Source organism: Carcharodon carcharias, chromosome 18 (assembly GCF_017639515.1).
Source record: "Carcharodon carcharias isolate sCarCar2 chromosome 18, sCarCar2.pri, whole genome shotgun sequence".
Lineage (NCBI taxonomy): Eukaryota > Metazoa > Chordata > Chondrichthyes > Lamniformes > Lamnidae > Carcharodon > Carcharodon carcharias.
Genome location: NC_054484.1, coordinates 54,207,728 through 54,223,369, shown reverse-complemented (window position 1 = coordinate 54,223,369; position 15,642 = coordinate 54,207,728). Strand labels below are relative to the sequence as shown.

General features: G+C 39.5%; 1 protein-coding gene across 4 annotated transcripts in view; it reads left to right on the top strand.

Annotated features, from left to right (window-relative positions):
* The window catches only part of gk (glycerol kinase), a 114,057-nt gene extending 104,261 nt beyond the window's left edge, over positions 1-9,796 (top strand). For 2 of the 4 annotated variants that reach the window (XM_041210593.1, XM_041210592.1), the window contains exon 19: positions 7,087-9,796. In XM_041210593.1, the coding sequence (XP_041066527.1) occupies positions 7,087-7,103 (17 nt within the window). In that variant the 3' untranslated portion in view covers positions 7,104-9,796. Of the gene's footprint in view, positions 1-1,831; positions 1,965-7,086 lie in introns of those variants that run through there. The other 2 variants (XR_005945761.1, XM_041210594.1) reach the window with 2 other exon arrangements.
* Positions 9,797-15,642: the final 5,846 nt, after the last annotated feature.

Sequence of the window (15,642 nt, the reverse complement as noted above, 5' to 3'; positions counted from 1 at the left end):
TGCCCACAAAGACGTTAATAAATTTTCAGAATGGGCATGTAAAAGGAAAATTCTTTTCAATATAGGAAGCATGAGATGGTATATTTGGTAGGAGGAATAGGGAATCCTTGGAAAATTAGAGTCTGAAAAGGATACAAGAGCAACAGGATTTGCGGTACAGCCTCACATATCATTAAAAGAAGTAATACAAATTAAAAAGGCTACAAAATGCAAACAAAGCACTGGGGTTTATCTCTAGGGGAATAGAATTGAAAAGCAGAAGGTTATGTCAAGTTTCTATAGAATCTTGGTTATAGACTACTGTACACCACAGTGAACAGTTTTGGTGTCTATGGGCAGGATTTTACATCCCACGGGCAGGCGTGCACCCGAACCGATCGGATGTAAAATAGCACACCATGATGTCAGGCGAGCGTCCTGACGTCAACGTGCACTCACACGATATTTCAGTCGGCAGCCACACGCAAGAGTTGACAACGCGCCCACCAACAATCATGAGGCCTTTAAAGGCCATTAGTCAATTAATTTAAAGCTACTTTTTGCTGCCCACCCAACCTTACTGTCGTGGGCGGGCGAATCGGCCAGGCGGCCTTTGGATTTTTTAGGAAACCTCATCCACGAGTGGAATGAGGTTTCCAACATTAATTTAAAAAAAAAAGTTTTGACAGCATTTTTTACTGCGTCCTTGTTCATGGGAGTGAGTCCTATGTGGGGACATGTTTTGCACATTCTTAAAAGCTTTATTTCTGTTTTAAAAATTCTTCAGGGATCTTTCAGTGCACACTCCCCTGCGCATGCACAGACTTTTGCGCTCGCACTCCTCCCGTCCCCACCCCAGCAGCGTTGAGCTTCTCCGTGCGCCTTTCGTGCTGGATGACTGTTAATTAGCCAGCCAGTGTGAAATCACAGTCGAGGGCCAATCACTGGCAGCGGATCATTTCCCAAGAACCCGAAAATCCTGCCCTATATTACAGAAAGGATATTGCACTAGTGAAGATGGGAAAAATATTTACAAGATGGTACCTGACCTAAGACGTTATAACTATAGGAAATGCTGAACAAGCTGGGACTGTTTTATCTAGAAAAGAGAAGGCTGAGGGGTAATCTAACATAGGCCTTTAAAATTGTGAATGGGTTTGATAGGGTAGATATAGCAACAATGTTTTTCACTTGTCGAGCAGTCCAAAACTAGGGGCCATAAACATCAAATAATGATTAATAAATCCAATAAGGAACTCTGGAGAAACTTAGTGCCTAAAATATGGTTAAAACATGGAAGTTGCCAGCACATGGATTAGCTCAAACTTCAACTACTGACATGAACTTCAACTTCAACTGACATGAACATCTGCTTTTACATTGTAATATTGCTGCAGAAAAGCCCCAAGAAAAAATAAACCTGTTGAATGAGGCGTAACTCTGCTGAACAGCCTCTGTAGCCCTGAAAAGTGAATTTTACTTCCTGGTTTGTTAGCATGCTTGATGATATCATTGTTGCCGATCAGTTAGAAATCAAACTAATGCCGGGAAAGGGAAAATTGATGCCTATATATCCGTGGGCAGCTTTCTTCGAGGTCATGGTGAGTGTCAACAATTTGCTGCTGACAGCAAAATCAAGAGCATGTCATTAGATGGAAAAAAAATTACTAGTTTGAGATCCTTTGGGCTATGCTCTCTCACTACCAAGTAGTTGGTTACAGAGTGAATTAAAACTTACACTTTAAATGCATGAATTTAAATTTTAAAGTCTGCTTTGAAATGTACTTAGATTATGTGCAGAGAGAGAGAGAATTTGCTGGTATTTAACTGTAGATTTCTTTTCATCCTGCAGTATAGCGCTCCTGACTTTTATTACTTTGATCACTTCTCAAGAACATGGAGCACAATTAATGAGCATGTACACAGATAACTGCTGTTCAAAGGAAAAAAAACAAGAAGTTGAATAAATTTCTCTCATGTTAGACAATGATCCAACTAGTTGTTATTTAAATTGCTGAAGCTTCACTCTTTAGTCAGGAGACAGTGGGACAGGCAGGGGTAATGGCCTGGTACACTAATGGCTGTGAGCAGTAGTGCCCACAGGGATCTGTGTTGGAGCCTCAGCTGTTGAACATACCTATTATTAAAAATTTAGATGTTGGGATAGAAAACCACACATCCAAGTTTGTTGGATCCAAGGGCAGCATTTTCCCCCCCATCGGGGGGATTGTGCGAGAGGGGGCGTGGGCGGGCGGGTTCCCGCCATTTTATGTGGGCAGGCCAGTTAAGGCCCATCCAGCGTGACACCTACTCGGAAGCACTGACCATTCCCTGTGCTGGTGGGGGATTGGTGGGGGTGGGGATATTCCCTGAGCTGCGTGCGAAAGAGCACACAGGTCTCGCTGAGGCAAAGTGCTGCCTCAGGGAGATCGGCTCAAGCATGAAAACGTTATTAAAGGCAGCAAAAAATATTCCTGACGTATTCCCTCATGTGACGTGTCAATTACTTTCATCGAAAAATTTTACATATATTTTAAATCCCTCGTGAAAACTGATCCTACCTGTGGATGAGGTTTCATGTTTTTTCTGAGGGCCGCTTGGGCTCTTCGTCTGCCTGCCAACCTTAAGGTTGGACAGGCAGGTCCATTAATTAGGTTAATTAATTTTTTAACCTGCCGAACTAAAAATCTAAATTAGGTGACGCATTTTACGCATCGGCAAACAGGCCCCGCCCCGCTCGCCGACTGGAAAAAGCTGCCCTAAAGATAGATGGTATTGTAAGAAAGTAGATGGAATCATAAAATTACAGAGAGCAATTAATAGATTAAACGAATAACCAAAAATGTGGCAAATAGATTTCAGTGTAGGAAATGTGAAGTTAATCCACATTAGACCTAAAGCAGATAGATCAGGGTACTTTCTAAATGGTGAAAAGCTGAACAATGGAAGTCCAAAGAAATTTGAGAGGTCAGTATACATGCATCTTTAATTTGTCATTCACAAATACAAAAGCAATCAAAAGGGCTAATGGCATGGTGCCGTTTTGTATTCTAGTCCTCTAGATGTATTTGATAGACGTTATGCTCCAGCTGTACAAACCCCTGTTTAGGTTTAGACTGCACCTGGAGTACTAGTTCAGTTCCGGCCGCCACGCCTTAGAAAGGAAAAATTGGTCTTGGAGGGAGTAGATTTCACAGAATAATAACTGAATTCCAAGTGTAAAACTATGAGGAGAGGTTAAACAATCCCCTGACTTTTGGAATGTGAAGGGATGATTTTGATTTTTCAAGATATTGAAAGGAACTAATGAGTTTGAAAGAGAAGCTATTTCTCCTGGTTGGGGAGTCAAGGGCTAGGATACATTAGCCTAAAGATTAAGCCAGATTTTTTGGGAATAATAATATTAGGAAAAGCTTCTGCACACTAAAGGTAGAGACGTTTGGAATTCTTTTCTGATGCTAGGTCAATTCTTAATTATAAATCTGAAATCCATAGGAATTTGTTTAACCAAAGGTATTAAGGGATATGTGGCAAGATGGATATATGAAGCTAAGTCACAAATCAACCATGATCTCATTGAATGGTGGAACAGGCTTGAGGGCTCCCTATTTGTCCTCTTATTAAGTTATCAGTTTGCTTCTATGGATTAACCATGATTAACAGACTCCATTGTAACCAGTAAGTTGTTATCTTGTATTTAGTTACATAGTTCAGGTAATAAGTAAAGTTAATGAATTAAGTATTGGAACAACTATTAAAATCAATATTATTAGATTTTGGGGTGGCTTACCTCAAACCCTGTGGGGTAAATTGTACAGTGGGGTTTATTCAGTCTCTGAGTGTTAACTGCTGTTTTTTGCTATTTCTAGAGATTCCACTCATTTGTTGCCAGACTTACTGTTGGAGATCAGGAAAACCTTTGGCACTTTTACCCTATGTTAAGATTATGAACATTCATTTTTCACAATTTGCCTTTCAATACAGTAGATTTCAGTTGGTTTAAATAACTAGATGTGATCTGGACATAGAGTTGGGGAAACTCCACGCTGAACATTTGCTGCTACATTTCCATTGAGTACTCTAGCAATCTTGTTCAATCAGAAGCAGTACTTTTCTTTTAAACCCTTGGCGTTTTTCAGGAAACCTCATCCATGGACAGGATGAGGTTTCCTGAAGGTTTTATAAAATTAATAAATAAATTTGGTGAACTTGACACTGTCACATGAGGGGACATGTTTAAATATTTTTTTTACTTTATTTGTAACAACATTTTTAAAGCAACTTAATCTCCCTGAGGCAATTCTGTGCCTCAGGGAGATTGCTGCGCTCCTTCACGTGCATGCGCGAAAGAGCGCAGGCCCTGACTCTCCCTCCTCCCCCTACCTGCACAGGTAGTGCTGAGCGCTACTGGCTGCACATTACGCTGGATGGACCTTAATTGGCCCACTCACGTAAAATGGTGGTGTGCAGTTGATCACAGGCAGCGATTGGCTCCGTGCCTGCTCCTGCCCAGCCCACGCAACATAGGTAAGATGCAGTCCTTAGACTTAAATATACTCCAAGAATACTGTTTGTTTAAAGTATGTACCAAACATAGGAAACTAAACTACCAGATTTGTAAAAGTGGCAAGGTGAAATGAAAGGACATGCTAAATATTAAACATTTTTACTTTTGGAGCTAAACTTGTGCCCACTTTTTGACAACATATAATTGAGGATACATAATACATAAATATACATAGGGTAAAATTTTTAGCTTGGTGGGCAGGCATGCGCCTGACCTGCTTGAGCATACGATGATGCACTTTGACGTTGGGTGAGTGTCCCAAAGTCAACGCGCAGTAGCGCGATATTTCATTTGGCGGGCACGCACCAAAGTCGGCAGTGCACCCGCCGACAATTAAAAAGCCATTAAATGATCAATTAACTTGAATTTTTCGCTGCCCGTCCAACCTTACAGTTGACGGACAGACAAAAAGGCCAAGCAGCATTTGCACTTTTTAGGGAACCTCATCCATGGGCGGGATGAGGTTTCTTAAAGCAAATAAAATAAAATAAAAATTTTAAATCTTAGTTAAGAACATGTCCCTGCTCATGTGACAGAGTCGCATGAGAGGACATGTTTCATTACATTTTTATTTTCTTTCTTTTTTTTATAACACTTCATCTCCCTGGGTTAGCTCTGTGCCTCAGGGAGATAACTAAGCACACACTCACATGATGCGCAAAGGTCGTGCTCACCCAGCTTGCAGTGCGCCTCCCTGCCCCCCCTCCCCCAACGCCCACACAGGCAGCACTGAGCGCTGCTGCTCACGTTTCACGCTGCGCGGGCCTTAATTGGCCAGCGTGAAATTGCCTTCCAGCCCCGATAACAGATGGTGGTTGGCATCCCGCCCGTCCCTGCCGAGCCCGCTCAACATGGGTCAAATTCTGCCCATAAATTATTTTGCTTGTTAAGGCCTTAGCTCCGAAAGCATAAGGTGGCAAGTTGCATAAAGTCAAGACAATAGAGGCAGTCATCTTCTGATGAAAATAACAAGGCTCTGTGACAGTTACCATAACAAAAGATTATACGTTTTCAGTGATTAATTTTGAGACTACAACCCAGAAACTGTTCTTGCTGATATTAATGGGTAAACATTGAATAGAAAGCCACATCTTGTGAACGAATAAAAAAAACTCTGGGTTCCAGTTCACCTTTCATCCAGGACCTTTTTTCTACAGTTCCCATGTGATCAGCTAAAATGGAAAAACTTATGATAACTCGGAACAGTTTTTCTAGATCAGATAGGCAGACCAGCTTCTACAGATGTTTACACATGGCTCTGCTGAACCTTGCACCAGCAAAATATCAGTTGGTCTCTTAGCTACAGGCAAAGTATGCAAATTTCCTCTTCTGGGAAGACCCCAAAACTCCCAAGATGAATTCAAAACTGACCTGGTTAGGACAAGGAGCATCACATATAAGACATAATCCACATGAATGGCATCTTAGAAGCTTACTGAATCTAACCTTTGCTCAGGATGTCTACCAATAGATTGGTGATTGTGCAAATTGTTACATTCAAGTCACAGTGGGGAATATTGGCTACGTTAAAGACCTTTAGCAGCAATCAACTGTAGGTGCATTGGGGGAAAGTGCTAGAATGGCCTGTCGCTTTGAATCTTTGTGCTAATGCTGGCAATCACTATTTACAAAGTAGACTAGATCTTGCATTCAGTAAGGTGAATTGTGAAATGTTTAGCTTCTGCTCAAGTTTGTAATGTATAATACCTATGTAGGGATCTTTTAATATTTTTGAATCTTGACTCCTGACTTCTTAATTTTATTTCCGTGTTTCATTCTATGTTGTCTGTTAGGTGGTGCATTTGCAATAGTACACTTTTTGTTGTATGCAAAATGCTTGTGTCCTAAAAGGAGGAAAAGGTATTTAATACTAAAAGGCTTGGATGACAGCTGTTGGAAGATGTAACCCAAAGAGCTGTTATGGGAACATATGTTCCTGTATGCAGGATTTACTGCCCTTCATGGTTGATTTGCAAAGAGAGCATATATTCACGGCAGAATTTTGCATCCCACTCAAGTAAATGGAATAAACCCTCTGATGAATTGGATAATCAGTAGCTAAGCCAGGGAGTTCTGCAATGTTCTAGAGCAATGTTAATTAACTGGTCAGTCTGGATCATGAATTGGACTTGTCGGGGCAAGCCTGTCTCTCAGGCCAACTTTTCATTAGGCTTCAGAAAACTCTGCAAGTTATTGCCTTAAGAGGAAAGGTGAAGCTTCAATCTTATCAATGTGCTGCCAGTAAATCAACATTGATGTAGGTGGTTATACTCTCACCATTACTCAGTGTGCACTTCAAAATCCTTAAGCATTTGCTCTTGGCACCCTGCACCAAAACACTTTTGATTTGGGAATGAGAGACGTGCCCCAACAGGGAAAGCATATAGGTTTCATATTGTGACAAGAAAACTCTGATATAGACACTTGGTGGCTTGATTTGTGGATTCCTGAGCACAATGATGGATATCCACATTTGTCAGTCACCTGGCAGACCGAAAAACATGGATAGTGTAATTCAATACATATTCTTTTCTTTCTAGGCACTGCAGAATGCTGATAAAGTAATATAACTGGATACCATGTAGTGCTTTGTGAAACTTTGGCTGGAAATGCCTGGGAATTCTACAGTTTTTAAAGAACTTCCACCTGTATTATTCCTTATCACTTGTATGCCTTGCAATGTTTGGATACACAGCATCAAAGTGCCTTTTTAGGTAATGTCAAAATACAAAAATATATGTGCAGATACTTAAATCTCAGAACATAATATAGAACTAAATCAGTAAACTCAATGTAAGAATTGCTGCGGAAAATCAAATGAAGTGAAGCAGATTAAAAGAAACCCATAATGGAGTTACCAAATGTACTGTCTAAAATTTAAAGTCTAGGGCTTGCAATTTTGCACACACTGAATTTGTGATTGCTTAGGTACCTGATTCCTTCCAGAAGCCAGTGATTGTAGTAGGGCTGATTTGCAACAATAGGTCGCTCTCTTACCCTGCTGAATCCCTCTTTGTAATGATGAAAGTCAAATGCTGGGGACAGAAGTAAATTACAGTTAACTAAAAGGGAAAGTTTGGAATTAATATTAAAAAGTGAAAACCTAAATAGAGAGAATGAGGCAGGAGGAAAGAATCAGTAGCATAGATGACCTCTACAAAGTTAGTGTGCACCTTGAAATCATCTCCAGCAATAATTTTGAAGATTGGAACATGTGATTACATTTCGTTTTAAGGTTATTAAAACTTAGCATGGTCATGAACAAATTTACTGTATAGCCTTTGTTAATTGGCACATATGAAATTAGCATAGGTTACTCATTCCCAATACAGACAAATAATTCACATTTTTAATCGGAGTTGAACCAATGAGCCTAATAAATGAGAGCTAGTTCTCAACCAGGGCTTTAAGGACCTCTAGGGCTTACAAAAAGATTTTAAGGGGCACACCAAAAATAAAGGTGAAAGAAGACTGGGAAGAAAAAATAATTGGCCTGTACATTCAGCAGCAGAGGTGGTTGGATGCAGCACACAGAGGGAGACCCTGGAGGGGGGTGGGTAGGTTACTAGGGTGCTTAAAACATCTTGACCGTATTTGTAAAATGATTATTTATATTCTGTTCATAAAGCAGCAGCTAGCAAAGGCTAATCCTGTGCTGGATGGTTATAGCTATTCCACAAAGGCCCACAATTTGGAAAAGTATTTGTATGTCTTTGGAGTTACTGTGTGCATGTGTCATTTTAGTGGGAGAACATTGCTCAGGACAGGGCTGTTGCAATTGCTGTGCAACTGAATGGATTAAACTAAATCTTTAATGCAGAGATTATACATGTATGATTTTATAATTCCTTGAGTAAATTTATAAGAGTTGGAAAGTTACAGTTGAGTTACTTTCTGCTGTACAATTGTGAATTATAATTTTAATCAATGTCATGTTTATAAATTTATAATATGCATTTTTTTTAATGCTTGCTTAAGGTACAAAAAACTTGGACATTAGGAGGATAATTATGTGAGATGTCTCTGGTCAGTCAGTGTGAAGAAAAAAGAATCACAGCCCAAAAAGGGGAAAGACTGGAGGATAGCAGTCAAGTTGTGTATAAAACAAAAAAAAATCTATTTAGTTGTATTACTAATTTTTATACCGAAAAAAATACCTTACAAGAGGGTTTGTAGAATTTTTATAACTCAGTGTGGTGGGATGGCGGCACCTTAGAAGCAAAAAAGGTTGAGAACCCCTGAGCTAGAAAATCTGAGATAGTTACTTAATTATAAATTGAATTACTTTAAAAACTATTTTCATGAATTGATGGAGAAGTGCCATTTCTGGTGAGTTTCAGAAAGTTACAGAGTTGGTTTCACCTTCCTCTCCCCAACCCTCAATTAAACAGCAATACAGAAGGCATTATATTATGCATATATTGTACAGCAAAATGAATGTATAAGCTCAAAATGAAGATATAATGCAGAGAGTTAATTACCTTTTTCAGGCTTCAGTCTTTTGCAGTTACAAACAATCCAACAGATAATTCTTGCGGGTCATACACTGCCAGCTAATTAGAGTTCTTGAATCTGAACAATCAAAATCCAACAAAGTTCTAATTCCTTTGTGCAACTTTAATTCCTTTTGAATTATAGGACTGTTGATCAGTTATGGCAGAAGCAACAATAATATTTGATATGTGATGAAAGCACAGATTATCTTAAATATTCATGAAAACCCTACACAATGCTAATAAAAATTGGCAATGCTAATATAGTATCTGAATACTTAACTGGTTGCATACTTTGGTATATATAACTAGACACTACTGAACCTCCCCCCCCTTCATGTTGGCTTTCAACTGCACTACCAAAACCATGCCTAGATAAAAATATTTTATCCAGGCTATTAGACTGACACAGACTCTGAGTGGCCATTTTAGATATAAGAATGTTTGAAATCTTAAATCTGAATTACAGCAACTTTTGAAGAAGTTATAAACCTAAAGGAACAAAGTTTCTGTATTTCTTGCAGTCATAAAACATAGTGCATGTGCTGCCTATACAGTTGTAGATATAATAAGGAAAGTCCTTTGTAATCATAGTTCCCCATTTTTAACAGCTGCCATAATGGCAACTCCATATCGGGGTAGGCGGTGGTGTAGTGGTATTGTCACTGGGCTAGTAATCCAGAGACCCAGGATAATGCTTTGGGGACCTGGGTTCAAATTCCACCTTGGCAGGTCATGAAATGAATTTAATTAAAAAAAAAATCTGGAATTAAAAGTCTAATGACCCTGATTGTCGATTGTTGTAAAAGCCCATCTGGTTCACTAATGTCTTTTAGGGAAGGAAATCTAGCCTACATGTGACTCCAGACCCACAGCTAAGTGGTCGACTCTTAAAAGTTCTCTGAAATGGCCACTCAGTTCAAATAAGGATGGGCAACAAATGTTGGCCTTGCTCGTGATATCCACATCCCAAGAAAAGAAAAAAAATCTTTTCTCTTCACTATGCTTCACAATACAGCATGATTGCAAACCTAGTAAAGCATTGAAATACATTTTTTTTCTGATTAGGTGGGTCAGAAATTTAACATTTCATCAAAAGCATACGCATAATAGAACCCTGGCATCAATTCAGATTTACGCATTACTGCTTCCAAAGGTGGTTGGATCTTGGGATAATGTGTGGTATATTTAAGGATTTACCTTTAGCCTCACCATTTCTTCACAAATTATAGATTAATGAATCCAATTGATGCTGCTCTTCAGGAATTATGTTGATTTAAGAACATTTCATTGAATCTCCCTTTAGTACCTGAATGTTTATGTCACACTGAACACTAAACCCCATTCTTCTGAAGTACAATCAAATCTTTCTCATAATGCCATTAAAGAGGAGGTAGCACTGCAAGAGTGACCATTGCTTAAGCCACTATAAAATTATACAACAGTATATTTCAGTTTACTCAGCCACTACTCTGCATGATAAGGCAGTGGTCAATTGAGCCTCCTTATTCAGGTTGAAGATTATCTAACAAATGCAGCATTCTCATCAATATATATGTGTGTTACAGTGTTACAAGTTGTGAATTAGCTTTTTTCTCATGTCATTGAAAATTATTTAAAGGAATGAATGGAATGTAGATTGATTGTAAATCAAGATATTTATGCAAATTAGCTAATCTGAAAAATGCCTTCTAATTAAGCGAAAATTGGGGAAAATAATTTTCAAAGAGGAAAAAATGTGATTATTTGTAAAACAGTTAAATTGATTCTAGATTTTCATTTGAGATATTGATTTCTGTATACAAATATTTTATTTAATGAATTTCATGAAGAATTTAATAAAGATATACCACCACTTCTGTGTTATTGATTTAACTTAATGCTGTTCTTACTGGAAATCTCCACTGCTGCTTATCATGGATGAAAAAGACATATTTCTGTGGAATAAAACTTTGTTATTTAACTAATTGATGCAAAAGGAAATTTGCTGCTTAATTTTTGCCCTCAGCTCCTAATTTTTAACATTTACATCTTATATTTTTAAATATTTCCTTTACATACACTTGCTTTCTGTTTTCACACTGAATTATAAATTCCTTTTAGTCAGTATTATGATTTTTTTTTAACTTCTCCAATTACGTCATTTCAAAATTTTTCTATTTTATTTCATTTAGTTTTATTTTCATACTATTGTACTGTCAGTTTCTGCCCTCAATTGTTTAACAGCTTTTTTGGGAACCGTAATACGGTATAAAATATTCCAATTTGTATAATTCTTGCGTGCAACGTCACTACAGATTAAATTTTTAAAGGTTTATTTGTTAATCCATTTTTGTCTGATTTGATTGCATGCTTTCCCCCAGCTCATCAACCTTAATTATATTACTGGCAGGGCCATTGAAACATGCCTATTCTTGTTTTTTTATAAAGGATTTGGAGTGTGACCTGGTAGTCACACTGAACCCTCCAATGGTATACGCAAGTATGAAGGCACAAGTTAGGATTGCTCGTGATTAAATTAATTTCTTTAATTGGAATGTAGAATTATTTATCGACTGAGTGTAGCATGGTTGTAGCCTATCCCTTCACGCACAAAGAGTACGCTGTATTGCAAAGTATTCAAATTTGCTTTGCCTAAGAAGCCCATGGGTGACCAACTAGTAATTAAAATAACTTTTAACTCTACCTCACAAACTCTAAACTGTCCATTTCTCCAAACTGATCCTAAGTTTGACTTGTTGGACTAATCCAGCTGCTTCACTACCTATATTTGGACAAAACTGATAGTTTATTAGTCACGGCTGTTTTTCACTCTTAGATCATGGCCAGTCAGTGACATGAAAGGTAATGTAAGTTACTGATGCATCATGTCACTGACTGGCCATGATCTAAGTTGGCTGTTTGGGGGAAGATAATTTTGTAAAAGAAAGAACAAATGGAAATATTTTGTATATTATGATCGCAAGTAACATACTGAATAACATTTTTATATGATGATACAGTAAAAGGAATCAATGAGTTTTGATGTAACATTTGTAGATGGTTTCATCGCTAAAGAAGTCCTTGTCTTTTTTGCAAGGAATTGCACAAAAACATTGTCATTTTTTGTGTAAGCGAAAAGAAGCAGCAATACTGCCAACAATCATATCATTCATGCTTAACATGGACAGCAACTATATTTGGTAAATAGCACTAACCATTTGTCTTAAAATATGAACAATGACAGACAGGAAGGGCCACCCTGGGCCATCCATCATGTCCCACACAAATATGATACCTTGTTTATCACAATAAACAGACTCCATCTCACTAAAAGCCATGTGATCTTCTGAAAGGAAAAGAGTACATTAAAAACCCAGGCCAATTCGAGGTACAAAATCTGGGAAATTCCTCTTTGACCCATATGGGTAATCGAAATTAGCCCACAATATCACTCCAGTCTTGAATTCCTTAAGGCATCTACCTTTTGTAAGTGATGATCTTCCCAGTATGAAACAGTTCCAGTTCTTGTGTAAAGAATTCAGTGAATTACCATCCATCAGATGAGCTGGCTGCCTTTTCCAAGAGAACAACAATTCTCTGGGTAAAGAACCACCTTCTGATACTAACCTAGATCTGAAATTGGGACTCCTGGTTGCCCCAAACCTATTGCAACAAACTATCAACAAGAAAGTTAAGGGGACATTTAACAGAGGTGTTCAAAATCATGAAGGGTATTGATCGTGTAAATGAGGAGAATTGTTTGCTTGTCAGAAGGGTTCTTAATCAACGGATACATATTGTATAAGCTAATTGGCAAAGAAACCTGGGGCAATATGAGACATGTTTTTTATGCAATGAATTGTTAAGATCTGGAACATGCTGCCTGAAGGGTTGGTGTATAAGAATTTTGAGTGTTTTTGAAATATAAAACCCTTTTGATTCAAATACCTAGGTTCTGAATTCTTAATTTATAATGGAGTTCTCAGCTGTACCTGACCTAACAGGGCACAAACAGCCAATATTTATGAATCAAGTAGAATTTATTAAGCAAGATGTTATATCTCCTTAACAAAAGCAATGAAGACATGGAAGCTTCTTATCCTTCAAAGCCCAGGATCCCTTGAATGCTGCCACCTCAGACTATCTTCTGTGAAGTGACGTTTCCTTGAACTGTGTCATAGACCATGGAAGCAATGGTGAACCTGCCAAGGACCCTGAGTTTTCAACTTTTATCCTTAATTCTGAGTGTTCCTCTTCCCTTATTGGGAAATAGTCTGAATTGATTTTTTTCATTGGCTAAGGATAAGGGTACCCCCCCCACCCCCCCTCCCCCCTCCCCAGCTCTGTAACCAGAGCCATGTAGTCCTGGTTCAAATTTCCATCCCTTATTTCCTGGGCCCCAAGAGTTATATCCCATTGTGAACAAATGGCACATCCTTTTAGATACAAATTCAGCTAAACACTTTACATTGTCTTGTCAATAATATGAATGTTGTAAACAGTTTACATAAACATTTCAGACTATTCCCACAGATATTAAGGAAATTAAGAACAAATATTAGAAGTGATTCCTTGCAAGATATTTTCATGAAATATTGGTGCTTTTATGATGTAGATATGGTTAATAGATCCATGTTTTAGAAAACCTAAGTCTGATTCAAAGACAGCATTTTGTCTAACAAATATCAAGCTAAGGAAGTCATGTTGAGTTCAAAACTTATTATCTCTTTAAAGCATTAAGTTTCCTAGATATTTTGGCACCTTTTAAGGTCATTAGGTTATCAAGAAGAATAGCAATTCTCACAGACACAGCTGCTTTGCTGTTCTCAGCCTACTTTTATCTATTTAATTGTCTTACTCAGCAGACAATTCAAACTGAACTATTTAAAAGGTGGTTAAGATAAAATTGACAAATGTTAATTCAAACCAATATAATCCTAAAAATTATTTGTAAAAAGTCTTAGAGGTGAAAGCAAATTTAATAACTTCCAAAAGGGAATTGTATAAATACTTGGGGAAGAATTGCAGGGCAGGGGGTTAGAACTAATGGCTAGCTCTCTCAGAGCTGGCAGAGGCACACTGGGCTGGGTCACCTCCTGTGCTTTTGTTATTCTATGATTCTAAGACCGGATTTTCCGCGCCTGTTGGCATCAGGCATCATGGTGGGTGTGAGCAGACAATATGGCAAGAAGGCCAAAAATTGTCCTTACGCCGTCATGAAACCAGTTTGCAACCATCCATTCCTCCCATCAATGCGGGCCACCTTTCTTGTCGTCCAACGTCAGAAACCTAATTTCAATGTATTTGCAGCTCAGCATCTTGCCTGCCTGCCAGAATCACCGCCCTTCTCCATGTCAAATTTACTGCCCACATCAGCAGGAAAACACACATCTTGAAAAGTGTAGAATATGGGACTTACCGGTAGAACCTTGTTCACATCGCGACATCTGAGGAGCAGAAGATGCTGGAGCCCAACAGCTACCGGACCCTGGAGGAACACATGCATTGCAAGCTGGGTGGATTCTCATGGATATGCTCCACCGCGAAGCAGCTCATGAAAGGTGGGAGGTCTCCACTGATGTCTGGGGTCTGCTTCAGGACATCATGGTCTTAGCCATAGGCTGCTACGGATGATATTTGAGGGGGGAAAGGAAGGTACAACTGTGAGTGGGAGAGGAAGGTGTTGGGGGTGTGAGGTTTGGAAGGGGGGAAATAAAGGTGGGGGCATAAGGTTGGGAGGGGGAACAATGGTGTTGGGAGGGGGGAGGGAGTACAGGGTAAGGAGAGTGTAACAGGGAGAATGTGACAACTGGGGAGGTAGGTGTAGGGAGAGGAAGGTGTAAGGGAAGGATTTTGAAGGGGGGAAGGTCTTTGCGGGGGGCAAAGAATTTCAGAGGGGGGAAGGATTTCAGAGAGGAAGGACTTTGGAATGAGGAAGGGGATTGGAGGGGGGAGGAATACAGAGACAGGAAGGAGTCCAGGGGGGGACGAAGGGGTCTGAGGGAGGAGGGATTAAGGGTGTAGGAGGGAGTAGGTGTGAAGGACGGAGGAAAGGGGATGTCCAGGTGAATGTGCAAGGGAGGGGGAGTCTGTGGAGTCAATGCCTCCTGGGGAGAGAATGAGGGTGAGGTGTTAGGAGGAAATGGTGAGTATGAAAGGGGGCAAAGTGTGCTGGGAGGGTGAGGGTGCAACAGTAGCAGTGGAAGGGGTTGTGCGGGTGGTTGGTGGGGATTCGGAGGCAGACATGAACCCTGGGGGGTGGGAAGGAGGATGTCAGAGTGGTCATTGTGGACAGGGTTGGAATTCTCAGGAAGGTAGGGAACATGCATGATCACCTGGACATCTTGAAAAGAAAAGGGTTCGGGTTGATAGGTGATGGTGGAAGGTGATGCCGGGGGGCTCAACAATGATGGGGGAAAGGAAATGGGTGACTGGGAGTTGTGCAAAAATTTAACTATGACCATGTATTTCAAATCGAAAGTGAGCGAAGCCTCATGCTAGACAGGCACACATGCTGCATGGGAGTGTGATCAGTGGGTGGGTGGAGATGCAGGTCAGCTCAGATGGACAACTGAAAGTGAAACCCAGCAGGCAGCATTGAAAATGCTCAGGACATTGAGA